Consider the following 19,915-nt stretch of genomic DNA (forward strand, 5'->3'; position numbering starts at 1 on the left):
CCACAGATAAACTAACAGCTTATCTGTTGGTTGATCGAAAAAACTCAACCAACAAGATTTTAGGGTGTAACACTGACCTTGTTAAAACATCTCGTCAAACTGTAGATGATTTCAGTTAACATAAACTTGTTCAGCTTCAGTTACTTGTAATTTTCTATAGTCCCATGTAAATCCAAAATCAGCTAAAACAGCAAAGTCTGTCTGATTAGCTGTTAACCTAACACCACTCAGAGAATTAAATCAGTTTTCACTGTGATATGATGTTCACAAACTACAGGTAATGGAGCTATCTCTTATCATTTCGCATTGACTCACCTCAACAAGTCTGTCTGAAAACAACCTCATCCTGACTTTCTCTTTAAAACTTAACATTGTCGGTGTTGAACATTGCCGATAAAAATTTAGACTTGTCATGAAACACACCCATTCTTAACAAAGTGTGTACACCCCTGGTCGCTTCCTGTTATTTAGTACCTGTCCTGACGCACATCCTATTAAACCCTGTGTGCCCTCTGCTTATTCCTTAGTATTTCTTGCTCCTTCTGTCTGCAAGCGTTTCTTGTCATTCTTTTTACTTAAGACACGTTGCTTTTGGTTTCAAACGTTAAATCAGGACCAGTTGAACTTTTGTGAAGAAATCCAGACAGGATTTCTCTGGGTGGGAAGGACATTAACAGTGAAGCCCCCCAATCACTCCACCACAAAACCTCTCGAGGAGTTCACATTTTCACAGCACAAATGGACTTCCTTCTCCCCATTCTTCAACGATTCTCACGCACAACCACATGCTTTTTTTTTTTTTTCCCCCCCTCTGGAAAGGACTCTTTGAGTGCGCCAAAGAACAATAAAACAGAGAGAGAAAAAAAACACGGGTCCCAGTCTGACAAAGCACCCAACTGCGAACAACAGGATATGAATTATGCAACAAGAATTCAATTAAAATAAACGCTTTGCAAAACAAAAGGAAGAGACAGACACTGGAACCTTGACTCTGTCAGACGTCCAGGATGTGATTTCACACCGTGCTTCGATTCTGAATGTCAAACCGTAACCACCTGCCTAAAATCTGATTTGACGAAAGCTTTGGATTCTTCAGTGTTATAAGAAAAGGAAAAGTCGGTCCAAGGCATAGGCGATATGAGCAGCTGATTGAGGCATTCATACCAGCAGGGGGCTCTCAAGAATGAATTGTTACAGCATAAAGTTTTGCAAATCATGATTATTTTTAATTGCCCTGCTTAGAATCTGAATTTTTGAGCCACATTTCCTTAAAAACTACCAAAATCTTTTTAAACGTTTAAGAAAAAAACAAAACAAAACAAAAAAAAGCAGGTTTCCCCATTTACTCTCAGAACCTAAACAGTTTACTTAGTATATCATCTACAGTTGAACAATTATATTTATAATGCTGTAAAATGCACAAATGTTCACATTTGGACAATGTTAAAGAGATAAACGGTCCCAAGTCAGCTTCAGGTCGGCTATATAAAACCAATTCTGTTTGAGAAATAATCTACAGCTTCTCGGACTTGAAAGCAGAACCAGCACTTCCAAACACACACGCACACACACACACACACTCCCATTCAGATCCGCCACGGTTTTATTTCTCAGACAGGGATTAATAAATCCAATCTAAACACAAATCCTTGTACATCCCTTCCATTTCTTCTCATAACTTCCAAAGATATGGACACTATTGAGTCCTCTTCCAAGGATTTCAGTTATTCCAGGATATTAAAACACACGTACACACAAACTGCATACAGCGTACGCCGTTCACCATCATCCTACTACAATGTTTACACGAGAAAACACATATATTCCGTAGATAAAAATTAAATGAAACTAGTAAAATAATTTATTTTTCTATTAGGCGCAATGTCTCCTTTAACCCACCTCAAAATCGTTTAATATTGACGTTTATTGGGGAAAAACATAGAAAAAATTACTTTCATAACTTAACATCAAACCTTCTCGTGTGTCGTCGGTGTCAAACTCAGACATAAAGCACTAAAAGTTTATTCTCCGGTGCAACAACGTTATAGATTTACGACCAACCTGCGTTCATTGTGGGACATCATCATCCACGGAAACCGACGGCTGCCCTCATTTTTCTCCGCTCAGATAACGGAGCCCTCCCGCAAAAACCGCAAACTTAATCCAGATGCATTGCGAGCATTGAGAGGAATTAAAGTTTTGAGAGTAGAAACATCCTTCTCGGCGGCGAAAGATCTGGTATAAGGTGTTTTCTCGTCTCACAGCGGGTAGCGGAGCTCTCTCTCTCTCTCTCTCTCTCTCTCTCTCTCTCCCCACGCGAGATGTTCCAGCGCACTGGTGCGCTCCTGTGTGGAAACGGGAGGTGCTGCTGTGCGCTTCCTGTGGCTGGACCTCAGCGCGACGAGGAGAGATGGAGCGCGAACCACTCACTCACTTCAGACCACACCATTACAGCTCACCTACTCTGGAAGCATATATATATATATATAACAGCACTTGGCTGTTTGTTTCTTTTCTTGCTGTTCTTCTGAGCGATTTATTGTACGAGTCATTTTAATTTGATTTTCCGACAGGAATGTACTATATCTAGCATGTACAAAATTCTCAAACAACAGGCACCTATTTGGCATTTTCCAAATTTTCAACACGCCTCACTTAATTAGACAGAATCAGCAATATGACTGTTGTTACTGTGACATTTACTATTAATTTATTCCCTTACACATGGTTACTGGTGTGGGACCACTGTCACTTTGAACTCAACCTTAAATGTGTTAAAATACATTATTTTTTTAAAATGCACAGCTCAACAAAAACAAGTGATGTATTTCTTCTGCTCTAACTTAGCTTAATCTTTTAGACTAACTGTAATTAGATACGATAGTAAATATTTGTCAGCTCATATCTCATTAAGCAAACACACCTTGAAAACATCTGCACAATTGGATGCAACAGTTCACAAACAGCTGGATCATCACAGGTGCTTTCTGTTTATCAGTCCGTCATCGTCCTAAAACCAAATGGAAGAACGAATCGGGTAATGCACAGAATCGCTAATCAATCATCTGCAGGCGCTAGTTTGCACAAACAGGTTTCATGGATGTGAAGGATTCTTTTGTAAAACACAGCAGATAAAATTCTGCCCAACATGCATCCTCACTGTTTTGTCTGGTTTTGTTCTCCATGTTAAAAAGAAATGAACATCTCTTTAAAAACCTTGCCTCAGTTGCAATGACCGCGTCACGTTTAGGAAGCTATCCACATGGCTAGCATGTTAGCATTGCTATCACCAAACTAGCTAAATTTGGATACAACCCCCAAATACTTGCATCGAAAGAAGGAATTCAGCTAGCACTGAGTATTTTATCTACCAACTAACTGGATGTTTGTTTTATGTCTATGATTTTAATGCCAAACAAAATCAATTCTCAGTTTCCAGTTGGATTTTGTTTTGTCGCATGACACATGTCTTTGAATAGTGTAACGTAATTTAGCAACAACACAGTCAGCTCGAGGGCAACAAATCCACTAAATATGAAGGATTTGGGCGATAAGCACTAACCTCTAAGCCACAATTTATGTGCAGCTCATTGTTTGATGGCCAGCTTTAGGTCTGCTTTTGCACGTAAACAGAATCCTATTTTCTTAAGTGACAGCTGTCTGAGTTTGTGGAACATGTCTGACGTCCTGAAACACAAAGGATAACTATATGAGACCTGTGCAGTTGCATAAGCTGCTCAGCTGACCTTGATCCCTGTAATGACTGGACATCGACATATTTTAGATGCTGCTTTCTTAGAGGGTTAGAAATCAAGCAGATGGTTTTTCTCACAGCCGTCCTCACAAGGTTTTGCTCGTGGACCATTTCCTGAACAGAAACGGTGCATTGAAAGGTTTCTAAAAGCAGTTTCCAAAAACAGTTTCTCCAGGACAGCAGAAAGCATTTGGTGCTGGCCCGGCTTCCTGACCAAGCATCTGTTGTAAGGCTGAATGAATGCAACTCTTGAAAAAAAAAAAAAAAAAGAGAGAAAAAAAAACCTCTCTCCATAACAGGAAACTGCTCTCCCTGTTTCCTGCACAACAGGCAGCACTTCCTTAGCAACAAATGAGAAATACCGGTATCAGAGCCGGACGAAGATTGTTTGGGGCCCTAAACAAAATCTGATTGGTGGGGCCTTCCAACTACCATGATACACCACAGCTCTATCAACACTACGTTTATATTCTATGTTTAAATGTTCATTCATAATGCTATCAACTATTATAAGAATCTACATTTCTCAACCTCCATTTTCATCTTTCAGATTATTTATCAAGATAATTATTGGGAGGGCCAAATTTTATGTTCTTATGTTAATGTCACTTGATGTAATTTGTCCTTCCGAATCTTCTATGTGATCATTCAATGTCTGACGAGTAAAGCTTAAAAAAACATATTAAATAAGATTATGCTTTACTAAAACAAACAAACAAACAAACAAACAAACAAGATTTACCAGCTGCTGAAGCTGACCAACATTCACCAGCTACTTTACTATAGGTTCAATTTCCTTTTAACACAGATAGTCAACCGAGCAACAGATTGGAGGTTAGGGTTAGGGGAATATTTTCTTGACAGTTGAGACCCCTTAGTCTCAACTGAGCATTATTGGAACACCACAGCCTAGCTTATTGAGAGATGATTGCACTCCAGCAGTCTGTAGAGTGACCAGATCTGATACCAGTAGGCACCAATTAAGAACGTATAAGATTTGCGTCATTCACATTCAGCTGATAAAAACTGCAACAACAACAAGTGAATAGAGGACATTTGTGGGGGACGAGCCTCAGTAACCACTGTAAGCAAATAAATCAATAGTATATGTCACAGTAACAACAGTCTTATTGCTGATTCTGTCTAATTAAGTGAGGCGTGTTGAAAACTTGGAAAGTGCCAAACAGGTGCCACTTGTTTTGAGAATTTTGTACATGCTAGATATAGTGCATTCCTCTCTGAAAATCAGATTAAAATGAGTCACACCACAAATTGTTCAAAAGAAAAGTAAGAAAAAACAAATAGCTTAGTGCAGAAAAGTCAGAGAATGGTCAATGGCCAAATAAAGTGACTGGTTAACATTTTAAACATTGTCTTGGTTTGGTGTTGTAACCACTGACTGACTGACGCTCCTTAGTGTTTGAGTGTTTGACGAACCTCTTGGTTTGGAAAAATCTCGAGGCCTCAAGGATGAAGCGACCTCACTCAATAAAAGCCACAGCTGTATAGTCCTATTGGGGTGCTTAATTTGACAGCCTTCAGCACTGCTTAAACGCCCACTTGTCGGGCAGAGACCGTCTCACCTCCCTTCTCCTTCTCTTCTGCACACTTGAAGGTCAAACAATGCAGGAGAGACGTAGTGGAGATGAGGCAGATAGTGATAGAGCACAGAAACACATTAAAGAGAATCTGAATCGCCACGGGGCTCCGGACCTGACTGCTGCAGCGGCATACAGACCCATTTGTTACACGCAGCAAAATTCCCATTCCAGATGGTTTGGTGCAGGAAGGACTTGGCTTTGAGGCACCTATAAAGTGCAGACAGACTCCGAGAGGTGATTAGAGAGAGCTCATGTCCTCTCATTAAAGACTAAATGTTTTGGTGCTTGTAATTATAGTCCTTGTCAATTATTTAAAGAGGGCATTAAATGTGAAGTTGCTTCTGTTAAAGATGTGACTGCTACATTTAAACGGTGTGTATAAGGTGCTGACTAATGCATGCGTCGTCATGCACAAAAGCAGTTTTATTGCCGTTTGTGTGATTGTTCTTTCTACTTCTTAAATGTAAAGGCTGTAACAGCTATAAAGTGTTGAGACTGTCATATTTTTGTATTGCAGTAGCAGCACATTTTTAGCTGCCATAAAGTAACCCTTTGTTTTTGTATTGATTGACTAAAGATAGCTCAGTTTCGGTTGTTTGGCAGTTCCAAATCTACTGCTCTCTGGAGTATATCGCGCACAATTGATACACATGACCTTTTTTTTTGCTTTCATTTAAACAAAATATGTTTTGCTTGTGCTGGGTGTGCAAACAGAACCTGTCAAGAGTATTGTGCGATGTAGCCGGAGAACAGAATAGCTGCAGGAGTAAATATCCCTCCAGATGTGGTACAGGCGGTCAAAACATGTTTTTTTGGATAGAGGACACGAGTTTCCTGGACAGCCTGTAGCTGTGAGCTGTGCTCTGTCACCCCACCTGGAACGCAGCTTGGCTGGAAGGGAAAGGGGGCCTGGAGATATTAGGAAAAACATGCGGTAGTAGCAGGGAACAAACCGGCGTTATCTCCCCTCCGCTCTGCTCTGCTCTGCACACACACACACACACACACGCACACACAAAACACCAAACAGGAAAGGGACCGGGAAAGCGGTCAGCAACTTGTTCCCAGAGCTGGTAAAAACCACAACACCTGCTTTAGCTGTGGAAGTCGAAGTAGATCTGCTGGGTGAATTTAATATGGTTTGAGACTAATTTTTGTGTGTGGTGAACCTAGGATGAATCTGATTACTAGAAAGCTCATGTTGACATGGGCGGTGGGTCATGGAGCGCAAAATTTCTAGCTGTTCTTCTGAGGACTATGTGTCAATGCCTGCACCTCTGGTGGTGGTGTTTGGGGGAGTGTTGGGATTGTTGCCTTCCGGGTGTTCCTGGACTGGTGGGTGAGCTGGCAGCCATGGTGGTGGGGCGTAAATGGACGGGGGAGGGAGTCCATCAGCGCATTAGGGTGGACAACTGGGGATGGGCTGAGGGATTGGTGCATTTGCTAGTTCCTGTGGTTCTTGCTGGTTTGTGAGGTCCCTGTGTCCTGGGCGACTATCTGGATGCTGACTGTGCATAGCTCTTATGCGTTCTCCTGGATTGCCTCAACCTTCCGGTGACTTATGCAGAAGCCTTTCTTGTCAGGGAACTCTGGGGGTCCCTTGCTGTGGTCTCTGCTGTACTTGTGTGAGTGGGGTTGGGATGGGCCAGGGAACAACTGAGGAGTTCATTCCTAGGAGGGGTTTCAAGTTGCTGCCTCAGCACCCATACCTTTCCTCCTTCACATAAGCAACAATATCTTTTTGGGGCCTGGGCTATAACACCTTGGTTGCATGGGAGGAATTTATGGCAAGGCCAGAACCTTCCAGGTCTAGAGGCTACCTGGCTCCTGCTATTCTTGCATGCTGAGTGTGTTGTTTAAGCCCTTCTTAACATTCTAACTTCCTCTCAATTTCAGATGACAAATTAGCATACACATCTACAGCACACACACTTGCATAATCAAGAAGGGCAAAGGTCTTACTGGCACTGATTCACATTTCATTGTGCAATCTGTCAACCTTGACGGCAGAGGCAACCATGATTTAATTAAGTCAAACATACATCAGGTGTCCTTTGTGAGCAAAAAATGCCATGGCGCAGATGTAGGTATCTAGTTTCTTCGTATGGCATGTCTGGAAGGTTAAGGAAGAACATTTGGAAACAAATAAATTAAATGAACTTGTTTTGGTGGCCTTACTTGGTTGGTTGGATGTTCTCTTTGAGCAGCGGTTGCCCTGTCTACCTGGACCTAGACAAGGATTTATGATTGTCAGAGTCGAAGTCTTCCTTGACCAAAAATCTCAATTTAGGCATAGAAACAAGGCACTTCAAACATGAAAGAATACTAGCAACAAAAGAGCAACATTACCAGATGTAGTTCGAAAGCAGCATCCTCCTGCTACTCCCCTGGTGATGCACAGCTTGTAAGATGAGCTTGATGTGTCCTGAAACTCTTAGATGTATCCCTTGTCCAATACACTTGAATCAAATGACTAAATTGCCACCTCAGCATAAAACCCTGTCCTACACTATCCCCAAGGACTAAAGTTTAACACACCTGATAGTGATCAGAGCCTATTCACGCATAATAATGACCCAATTAAACATAAGACCTAAATCCAATCAAAAATAGGTTTTTTCCGATGCTATCCCTACGATCTGAATGAGCTGGAAGGTGGTTCTATAAAATATCCATGGGGTTGAATATAAATGCAGGCAGCATTTTTATTTTTGATTGCCATGTTGCAGTTGTAAAGTAACAAAATGAGAACAAATTCAGTGAATATTTTTGTCAGACACAATCCAGCATTTGACCACATCTATCTGTGCCTGCACATTAGTGTTAGATACAAATTACATACATTTTTCATAATGTTCAGTTTTTGAAGATTGACAATGTGACACAAACGAAAACACTGAGGTACCGTGTAACGGTGGCAGCTCAATCGATTCATCCAAAGCTGTAAAACAATCAGGCAAGGGTTTTCTACCTTTTACAGTGACCTTAAACACCTTTGTGATTGGACGGCAAAGCATATGACCGTTGCAATAGATCGAAGCATTATTGACATGTCACATTGATTCCCAGCTGTGCTCAGACCTGCAGGGACACCTGTGTTACTCCTCAAGAAATGCAAGTCTTCACTCCAAGCTTTAGGTTCTCATTAAGAACCTTTGCAGGCGACGAGGTAGCGTGACAGCAAAACTGTATTAAAATGTCAGAGAAGTGAATGGTGTGGAGATCATTTTAGGACTAATAGAGTTTGGTAAAATCCCGCTGTCAGCAGCGTATACCAGATCCCCATCTAGCGCTTCTGTATGTTCCATAGCTTCCCGTTTAAAATGTTGACAGCAGAAATCAGCACTTTAGAAACATTTCCCCCCTCCCAACCCTGAGGGGTTTGTGCAAATCAAACCATCATATATCATTGTTGTCACATGAATAATAAATGTGCAATATATCAAATCATTTGATAATGTGTGTGAGTCATACATGTGGAACATCTTGCCTGCTATAGATGGCGGCACTTGTTTATTTTCAATAGAGTGTTATTGCGCTTTGGTAAAATTTACTGGCTATGGCACAAAAGCTGTCAAGAATATGGTTAATTAGCCCCGGACTCAGAAAGTAGGCCAGCCGCTGTTTGCAGATGAATATGTTATTGTTTCTGTTCTAATAAAGCAGAGACAACTAACCAATGCATAAGGTACAAACAGTAACCTGCTTATAAAAAAAAATAACACAAGTAGTTATGTCAAGAAGAACCATAATTTACCCTTGTGATCCTTTTAATTGCAGGAGAATGATGAGATTTTGCAGCATTTTTACTTCATTTCTTTTTTTTTTTTTTTTTTAATTCCTAAAAAGTACACAAGCTAACTTTTTTTAAATCATTTTTAATAAACCTAAACACGCGTTCTGGCAATTCCCAGCCCGGAAACTCTTGTTTTGTGCATATGCAGATGCGAGCTGAACGTATATCTGCAAATAAGTGGACCCAGAAAGTGTGCGTGTGTGTGTGTGTGTGTGTGTGTGTGTTTGAACATGTTTGGAAAGAAAACAATGGGGTCTTGGAAGAAAAAAAAAATCCCTCAAGCTAAAATTTACTCTTCCTGTGAGTGTTTTCACATTTCCTAGCTGAAGGAGCCTGGAAGGTTGCAGATACTCTTGTAAGTGGAACGCATGTCGTCAGGGATCTTGTGCAAGTCTAATTAAAAATATGCACATGATTTGACGCATGGAAGCAAGAGTCATTTGGGAAAATATGGGCAATTTAAACCAAAATAACTTAGATTTGTCTGAATGTGTGTCTTTTGTTGCACAACATAGACAGCGAGGGCACTAAGGGGGGGAAATAGACACCCTTATCAATGTGTTGGATCCCCAATGGCCGTCTGTGGCCAGACAGAGCCTTATATGACATTCAATAGGACATCCTTTCATTTGCTGCACTATTTATTTATTTATGTCACTCCCAACTCCTCCCCACTCTTTTTCTTTTTAAATATGACAAAATCATCCTAACATAAAACTCCTAAAATTTTGGTTTGATTGTGCAACCATAAGTTGACCTCATCTGGAAATCTGTTTTTTTTTAATTATTTTTTTTATTTTTATTTTTTTATTATAAAACTTTCTGGAAGCACCCTGAACATATATGAACAACATAACAACGGTTATGTTGTTTTTCTCCAAATGTCAGGTTTGCAAAATAAAACATAGTCCCCAGAGGACTATTGCACAAACTGTCTAATGGGAATGCGACGCTCGACCCAATAATAACAACCAAACATAACTCAAACCTCTGATAATTTTTATAGCAAGCAATGACAGGTACATGAATAGTATGTTTTATAAGAACAATGACGCTTGGCACATGTATTACAAATGAGATAACATATCAGGGGGGGTTTTCCAATTTCTTCTACAATGCATTCTTCATGATATTACCAACGTTTGCAGATATGCGTGACTGGCGCGATATCGACCTGCATGCATGCAAGCGTTCGCTCTGTGCCCCAGATAGCAGGGACGGCAAGCGTGGAAAACACAGATGGCCGCTCCTTTTTGCTTCTTCCGCCAGACCTGTGTGACCTTTTTACACAGAGATAACAGGGCGGTCTCTTATCCCCAACACCCCCCTGCCCACTCACGCCCCCCCCTCTTCCTAAGAACAGCCAGGGCTGGCAGCTCAGACGGAGGACTTCCTCTGTTCGAGCTGTCTGATGGAACAATATCAACAGCGAGTGCCACAGCCTTCCTCCTGTGTCTCCAGTGGGCTTTTGTTTTGGAATTATTAGCTTCTTTCTAATCATGACGGATCTCTGACAGACAGGAAATGAGAGATCTATATTAACGCAAGGTCTCTGAGAGGGAGGGAGACGAATTTAAAAACCTATTTTCATTCAGCTATTTCCCACTTACATGTTATCGCTGATTCTTTTTTTTTTTTTTTTTTTTTTTACATATTAAAAATGAATAACAATCGCAGAAATTTGTCCGATGTTGATTAAAGTGATGGTTTAGGATTTCTGAAGTGAGTTTCTATTAAAAGGTTATAAGCAGTTCATAGCTCATCGTCAGTAGATAACTCCCATTATGTCTTGATTATAAATTCACATTAGTTCGTTCTAGTGGCTCAAGCTAGAATGAACCAGCTTGAGCCACTGGCCAGTTCGTTCCAATAGAACAAATAGACTGTTTACGGTCCAATAGAAACCGTGAATAAACGGCTTCCTACGTAGACCGGGTCCTTCGAAGGATGCAGCCCCTGAATTCAAACACAGCTAAAATCAAGGTAGAAGGTGGTGCGCACCCATAAGTCTTCCTGTGTGAAACAAATTCTGAGAACAAAAAACTGTAAAGACGTTACAGTCATATCAGCGTCATGATGTAAAAGAAAAGTTGTGTAAAACAAAAACCTGTGAAATAATGTTCACTGAAACTTCAATCAATTTGTATTTTAAATAAAGTAGAAGATAGTGCACCAGGAATGATCTTCCTGCCTGAAACATGTGGAATGTGGAATGGAATAAGAATTTCTTCCAGGCAGGCTAGATATAGGAAAGCAGTTGAAAAAACAAAAATTATTATGAGTCTAAGCAAACTATCATATATATATTTTTTTTACTGTAGCTCGCTTTTCTCTCTTACAGGGAAGGTTTTAAATGTTCTTGTGTCAGGATGTGTTTTAAGCAGGAAGATCACTGGTGTTGGACCGCCTCCAGGCTCCATTGTCTGTCAATACAAACGTCATCACAAACGGTGTACAGTTCATATAATAGCACTTCCATAATCCACTATGAAATTCTGAGACTGGATATGTTTCTTAAGTTGATGGTATTCTTCAGGTGATCTGCCCCAAACATTTTTTTGTGTGTGTGAATTCAGTGTTTGTTATTGTGTCATCTCTTCCTCTCCGTTATCTTCTCCTCAAGTCATTGACTGCTCTTGTGATTTTTCCTGCAGCAGGACAATCATTTCCCCGGAGAGCATTGACGAACCGTTCTGTCAACCATCCTGTGTTTCTCTTTTTATCTCTTTCTCATGAGGCACACCCAGGGGACACAGGTGGCCAAGCTGGCCTGTCCCTCTGCTCACAGATTCTGCTGAGCTGTTTGCAGTCGAGGGCTCTTGTGGATTCTTGTGCGCTGTGTGCCTCAGGGGGTGGGGGGCTCGGTTGTGAGATTGGGAGGGTGGAGGGGTGCTAATGTGCTACACATACAAACTGGTGGGATTTTTTTTTACAACATCAGCGGGGGCAAAGTCCGGTCAATTATCATTTGCGGAGACTGTGGAACCACTACCCTGTGGAAATATGCTTCAGCATGTAAACCTGATCATGTGGAAAATGAAAGACAAAATCTTCCCATACTTAGATTAATGGCTCTAATGGAAGAGGCTTTGACCCAGATATCCTAAAAACAATTTAGTTTTATGTTTTTTGAATCAAGAGCTTGAAACTATTAAATATTATCCATTAAATTATTGTTATATCATGATTCAATCTTAACAAATTATTTGGTGGGGAAAATTCAGTTGAACCAATCAAATAAAGTGAAATCAAACTCTAGATTTTGGTTTACTACTAATTATACTTTCAGTCTTTGTGTGTTTGCCAACAGAAAATAATGAGACTAGCATTGTTTTATGAATACAGCCGTTTAAAAACATAATGATACTCCATTGAATATTCAGTTCTTTAAAAAGGAGGTAAAAGAGAAGATTATCTTGGTGTTGCTTCAGCCCAGTTCTTAATGGATTTACTAAAGGTACTTCCTTTCTTTAGTTTTTCAGATCCTTTTGCTCTGGAATCAGCTTCCACCTTTGGTTTGGATCAATTGGACACACTTTAAGATTTTAAAACATGACTTAACATGTATCTCTGTGTTCTGCCCTTTAATTTGTTGTAAAATAGGTTTTTAGTCTCAGTCTACCAAGTCTTTTATTTTGAAGGTCACCATGGGCATGTGACAGGAAGTCAGCCATTTTCTTTAGTTTTCTCTCAGCCACACATGAGGAAGTTCATCTATTGTGATCTGCTTTCCGTTTATGCCATCGACCTCATCGCCTGTAAGTTTTAATATTCTTTAGTTTTAATATTCTAATATTTTAATATAGTAGATTTTATTTAATGACATATTGCTGAAGAATGTTTATAGTAAATGTAAAATTTGATTTCTGCGTGATGTCTATGGGTTCATGTTAATTTATTTCAAACATGTCATGCTAATTTTCTGTGTTTTAACTTTTTCTAATGATGCTAAATTAAAAGTAGCTATTTTATTTCCATCCTACAGTTTTACTCCATGGTTCGCCTAGGTGGGACCCATGTGGGGTAAAGGAGGGCTGATATATGGGTCCCATATGGGTTTGTCCACGGGTTCCACGATGGCCCCACATGGGTTTGCCCAAGTAGGGCCACAGCCCACATGGGCCCTAAATGGACAAACCCATATGGGCCACCACCATATAGGGCCCATGTAGGGCCCATGTGGGTTGTGGCCCTACATGAGCTAACCCATGTGGGGCCATTGTGGAATCCGCGGACAAACCCATATGGGACCCATATGGTCTGCCCTCGTTTTCCCCACATGGGGCCCACCTAGGCATGCTGGCAGGGGGAAGATACGTCCTGACTCAAATATTTGTTCAACTGGGGTTAGGCTTGCTGCAAAATTGTGTTAGACACACACAACTAAAGCAGAATACTTTGACAGAGCTTTTATTATTTGTTTCGCAAATTTTATCGAACTGTTTGTGTAGTACATTTCTTGTTTTGCAGATGTTACCCTTTGATATATAAATTTTTTTATATCATATTTTTATGTATTTGTTTTGCAAATCTTATTCCTTATTAACTTTTTATCCTTTCTGAACATGCTTAATTGCCTTATTTCAAAAGCTGTGTTTTATATTGTGTTCGATCAGCACTTGAATTTTGCTTGTGTCTGAAAGGTTATTTCTGAAAAATGCTGAATTGACCTGGATTGAATTACATTGTGGCTTAAAACACAATAAGCGCGCATTTGTAATAATAAAAAGCCTTTAAATCCATCCAGAAATCATGTTTGTGACCTTGAATATGATTACTGAAGCATTTCGTGGCTCATGAGAAAAAGACGGGTAGGAGATGAAATATGCCAGCGAGACAGGGTCGCTCTCCGGGGTGCATAAACGAATCAGGGAACACTCGAAAATAACATTATCTATAAAGAACATCAGCCCCAGGTGACTGATGTAATTCTTTACGTTGCATCAGCTGATGGTGTGTATCCATGGCAACATGGGAGTCAAAAAGGCCATCCTTGATAAAACCCCACCTCAATCAATTGTTACTGTCATCGCAACACGTTGACAGCATGATGTCGGTGGAGGGATATTGTTCTGTCATTATTCGGAGCGATGAGAATCCCTCTCGCTCCCTCTCCTGGGACCCACTCCGCCGCTCACCCCTCATTGACCCAGTGACCGGGGTGTGTTATGCCCACAGTCGTTTTCTCATCTGTGTTGCAAGGCTTTTCAGTTCAGCTCTCCAGCAGCAGTGCAATAACCACGATTTAACAGTCAGGTGGTGGAGCCCATTTAGGTCTAAGTAGGCAATAAAGATATATTACTTTGGCAAAGGTGGCCTTTTAAGCATAAAGTGTACAGAGGTTGAAACATTTGGTCATATATTGGGTGTCTGTGTGTCTATTTGTTCAGACGAGGTTAAATGGCTCCTGGTGCTGATGAGATCACAGCCACAAAAACAGGTCAGATATTATGGGGTATTTATCATTTTCCCTTTGAGACCTAGCCACACAATCGAAATACCATTAAGCTGCAAAACATGTCATACTGTAACCAAGAAAAATCAAATCATCTAGTTCATGAAATTTTTGGCAGTTCCAGTGAGAATTTTACATACACTTATCATGGGCATGAATTTCACATGGATTTTTAAATTTCCAAGATACATCAATCAGTCAACTTTATTTGTATAGCGTATTTCAGCAGCAAGGCGGTTCAAGGTGCTTTACATAATAAAAGTACAAAATTGCAAAGTTATAAAGAAAACACAATTCAGTCAACAATTGAACAAACATTACATTTTGATAAGTGCCATCACCACAATCATAAACATCAAATATGTTGGTCAATGTTTCATTTATTCAATTACCTAACATGATTCCAGATTTTAAGCATAGTTCAGAAACTTTCAATACAGTTGAGATTGGGGCTTTGGGAAGATTATACCAGAGGCCTGGCTTGTCCATCCCAAAACAATTTTTGATGCACGATTGGAATAATCTTACAAAATCCCAACTGTGTCCAACTGTTTCAACTATTTGAGCTAAAATGTTCCACTCACATGAACTAAATTTGGTTTAGAAACAAATATGGAACCAACAAGGCCCAAATCTGCCATGAACTGGAAGAATATTACTGTTAATGTCTACACCCGAGAACCTTGAAAGAAGCAACTAATGCTAAAAAATCGATATCTTTAAGCTACACTGACATTTGCAAGTGCCCACGTGAAGAAGCAAAACACCTTAGTGGCAAGAAGATGTTTGAAGAAGTCAACGTGATGCTTTGAGTATGTAAAACATGACTATGTAAAACCAGAATCAATCTCTTTGACTAATAAATCTGATTCTGAGAGATCTCTAAATGGAAGTGCAGTTCAAAGCGGGAAACCATGAAGCCGAACACACCCTGTATGCCACACTGCTTTAACGTCTCAACTATTTGTGGTACGTATTTGATGCATGAATGTACATCGGTCAAAACTGTTTGTAGTTGTTTCCATGGCCGTGTTATAGACAGCACAAAGAGTAAAGTGATAAAAACATTCAGACAGCACAAGGTTCAGTACTCTTTTTCATTGCGTCAGACGTAAGTCCCTGCTGTGAGAAACTTTTCACCTTCAAACAGTATAGACATTTTATGAGCTCCATTACAAAGTTTGTGCTAACTCAGACATAAAATGGCTATTAAATATCTTCCTTTGGGAAAATCTCACGATTGGATTCCAGATCTCCCTATAATAATTTGCCACACAAACGGCAAATTGCCAGGACATAGGGACATAGGGCTATGTCCCATGTCATAGGGACATGCCATTTACGTCATAACTGGCTCACTATATTTAATTTATTAACGACTTGAAGGCAACCAAACTGTGATGACAAACTGTTGCGATTAAAAACAAAAGTATTAGACATGAAGGACTGTATTTGCAGATCAAAGTTCAACTGGGATGTGTCGATGTACAGCGCTGTGACAAGGAAGGACAGAGTGTTTTCTTTTTTTTCTTTCTGAACTCACTGAATCTATTTCCAAATGCAGCCTGCTCAGGTAATCCTGCATCGTTGGTGGTGAAGGCAAATGAATCTGTTCACACAGAATTAAACTTTCTATTTCATTCTGAGACATTTTCTCTTTTGGGATTGTTTTCATGATTAGCTTACTATGGGGGTTGCACACTGAGGAAACTGCCTGTAGGTGGGCTAACGGTGAAGGCTATGGACGTAATTATGAAGCATATTATTGACAAATTTATAAAGACGTTTTTTAAAGTTCAATGTTAAAGTTTCTCCTTGAACTCCAAGATAACTGTGCAGCACAAAAAACAACCGCAAAAATTATATAAACAAAAAAAATTTGTGTTCCTCTTTGTCAAGGCCAAAGAGAGCCAGTGCAAGAAGGCTGAAAAGCCGCATGTGGCTCTAGAGTTGCGGGTTGCCGACCCCCGAACTGGGAACAACTGAAATCTTTGCACTCACTTTCGGTTAAGACCATCAAAAACCAGGCAGTGGCCACACTTTGCTGCATTTTCATTCAAAAAGAGACAGAGTTTGATTTAAGTTCTCTTTGCCTTCGTCTCGACCTGCGGAGGACAAAGACTGTCTCAATCTAATCTCCGATGTGCATCTATTACTTTCCACGAAAGAGCAACAAGAATTGTTGCAAGGGCAGAGCTGAGCACTAACATCATTATGGTAATGATTGCCAGCAGCGGCATCGTGCGCGTGGCTCTGAAAAGGTGATTCCCGACGATTAATCAAAATACACATGCAGGCTTTTGTGCCATCGACTTTCACTCTTGGCAGACAAGTGGCTGGTGGATATAGTTGACGCCTTTAAAACAATTTAATCACCGTGATTCATGGGTTGGCGTGTCATTAAAATCGGCATGCCGCAGCTCGCAAACATGCGGTTTACATTGTGTCAGCAGATGTAATTAGTCACAATCACAATTTTTCATGTCTCTTACTCCTTAAATGGCTCACCGTATTTGATTTATTAACGACTCGGAGGCAACCAAACTGTGATGACAAACTGTTGTGATAAAAAGTAAAAGTATTAGACATGTTTGCAGAATTTTCAGATCAAATTTTCCCTGCAGGTAGATACTGACGACACATCGGTAGGAACGAAAACTTCCTGTGGAGTGTGGCTCCTTTTAGAACCTGAAAAAGTTGATTGAAATTGAACAAAACACAAAGCAGTATCATGATAAAAAATTGCCTAAATTCAACTTTGTACTTGAATTGAGCAAGCCATTATTCGCGGATCCACTCATTTTGTTTGAAATATTTCATAAACAAGCTCTGAACTGTACAGCGTACATTGGCCTACATGGGATTTTATGGCATTTCTTCTTACTTTGGAGGGTTTGTGAGCTCAGTGGGAAAATGTGGGCTAAGTTTTCACTCAAAACAAAGGCAAAGCAATAAATATGTAAGTTACGAAATAAGGAATGCAGTGAATGAAGTTAGAACGCAGGAAAGGAGTCCATGTTGATTTCTGGCCCTGTTTCTGCCTGTGTTTTAATTCATGTTCTAAAAATCTTAAATCAGCATTTTGAACCCAGGAGACGACGAGCTGTCAACACGCGTTACACTAAGGAGGCCAGTCCTCACTCGGAGGCAGGTCTTAAATTGGAGGCAGGTCCTGACCCAGATGCCGGTCCTGATCCGAAGGCCGGTCCTGACCTGGAGGCCGGTCCTGACTCGGATGCTGGTGTTCTGTGTATCTGTACTACCCTTAAATCTGTCCTACCTTGTGGTAATGCGTGTGCTGCTTACATACTGCTTACTCAGCACATTTCTTGTAACTACGTCCTACCTGTTATGGTAAGTTTTATTTAATTTATTTTATACCTGGCTTTCATTAAGCTGCTCTATTACGTCATTTTTTAGGTAAGGTAAGGCAATTTTATTTATATAGCACATTTTCAGCAACAAGGCAATTCAAAGTGCTTTACATGAGTTAAAAGGAAATACAAACAAAATAACAAACCAAAGGAAAAAAAAAGATGAAAGAAAACTAATCTAATGTTGTTCTAAAGTATGTAAACCTGGTGCTCCTGTTCAGGGTTGCTAAGTATCTAATTCCATTTCTAAATAGTGAGTACTCGACAGTTTCTGATAGAGTGACTGATCTAATTCCTTTTCTGGGTTAAAGTGAGTACTCCACATTTCTAAGTTTGTTCCAAATCCTTTTCTGGGTTAAAAGTAATATAAACTAAGCAGTGACTGTTCCTGTTAAGTATTTCTGGATTCCATGTTTGTAGTTATTCTAATTCTAATTCTGATTCCATTCCTGGGCTGTATAATATTGATCTAAATAGTGCGTACTCCACAATTTCTGATATTACTAATAAACTAAAATAATCCTTTTCTGGGTTAAATAGGGAGTACTCCACCGTTTCTAAAACAAAAAAGTGGAATGAACGCAGTAGGGCAGGTGGCAACATTCAGACAATACAAAGGGGCAAAACAAAGACCCGAATGAAGGCGGTGACGTCAAAGGGCCACGAAGGAACGTTACTGAGCGTCCTGGCAGAGTCTGAAAAAAGTATTGTTTATCTAGGAATGTCCTTCGGAGCTTTCAGCTTCGCAACTCCATGGATACAGGAGGGGGTGAGGAGGGAAGAGCGTTGTGTTTACATATCTTCGAGGAGATTAGAGATATGCAGCCCTTCCAAGGCCACATGGGGAAAATAAATTCAGAAACAGAATGTCTTAGATCAGGAAGATTATAAATTTCAGTCTTCCCTAAAGTCTCTCCGATACATCTCAGTTCCCAATCATCCAAATTAGTTTGGTTGTTCTACTGAGCCAAAACTAGCAACTTCTAGTTCTACTTCTAGTTTGAGTTTTAGAGTCCTAGTCTCTGTCCACACCCACAGTCTGAGTGTTCGCTAGTTCAGCCAAATCCGTCACAAATTTGTCGATAAGCCAGGAATCCAAAGGCTCCAAACAGTAGAAATCCTGTTATCCTGTTATCATGAAGTTTACATGACAGCAACTTGTAAATATATTTATAAATGGCTTTAGTTTGCCGTCTGCAATGTCGTTACTATAAACAAGTCATTGTTTGGTGATTAATCAGGACAAAATACGTTGCTTTGTGGCCATTTGTTCTCTATACTTTAAAATATTTTAGTTTAATTACACTTTATTATTAAACTTTGCTAAATAGATGTTGGTAGCGATGCTATGTAGGACTGAAGCTGTGTAATAGCCATGTAACATTAGTGTACATGAATCATATCCTATCATTTCAGGTGCACAGTGATCTGCACAGTTCAGTGGACACATTGTGGCTGCGCTGCATTTAATAAAGTCTGTCATACAGCGTATTAATGCGCAAAAAAGAGTTACGGTTATCTGTAATTGTCTGTGTTAAATTTAATTCCAATAAAACCCTGTTTCCCCTGTCTGATACTGTTTTATTCTTACAAACTCCTCTGTATTTAAAATATTTTTAAAAGGTAGGATATTCTAATAAAAGCATTAGTGAATACATTTATAGCTTTTCATTTTAAATGGGTAGCATATTGTGGTTTTGTTGTGTATATACATTTTTCCAATGCTAAGCTAAGCATAACTCCTAAGCTTCCACTTCAGTTCCGTCACTCAAATAATGTTATCCAATGTATTTAACATTAACGCAACCCGCTATAGTTTTCTGTTTGTAAACATGATGGTAGCAGTTTGGGACGCATAGCACTGACAGATAAATTTAGCTATCTATCCGTGCTACGGCAGGAAAATCTGACGAGGTAGCACTGATAGTCAGAACA

At 39.9% G+C, this 19,915-nt stretch overlaps 1 protein-coding gene across 2 annotated transcripts in view; it reads right to left on the reverse strand.

Annotated features, from left to right (window-relative positions):
* fgd5a (FYVE, RhoGEF and PH domain containing 5a) overlaps positions 1-2,315 on the reverse strand; it is a 40,168-nt gene extending 37,853 nt beyond the window's left edge. For both annotated transcript variants that reach the window (XM_088005418.1, XM_088005417.1), the window contains exon 1: positions 2,062-2,315. In XM_088005418.1, coding sequence (XP_087861544.1) covers positions 2,062-2,071 — 10 coding nt within the window. In that variant the 5' untranslated portion in view covers positions 2,072-2,315. The remainder of the gene's footprint in view (positions 1-2,061) is intronic.
* Between the last annotated feature and the right edge of the window lie 17,600 nt (positions 2,316-19,915).

The sequence above is a fragment of the Poecilia mexicana genome, unplaced genomic scaffold, assembly GCF_051168715.1.
Source record: "Poecilia mexicana isolate PSO_F unplaced genomic scaffold, ASM5116871v1 scaffold_5, whole genome shotgun sequence".
NCBI classification, from domain to species: domain Eukaryota; kingdom Metazoa; phylum Chordata; class Actinopteri; order Cyprinodontiformes; family Poeciliidae; genus Poecilia; species Poecilia mexicana.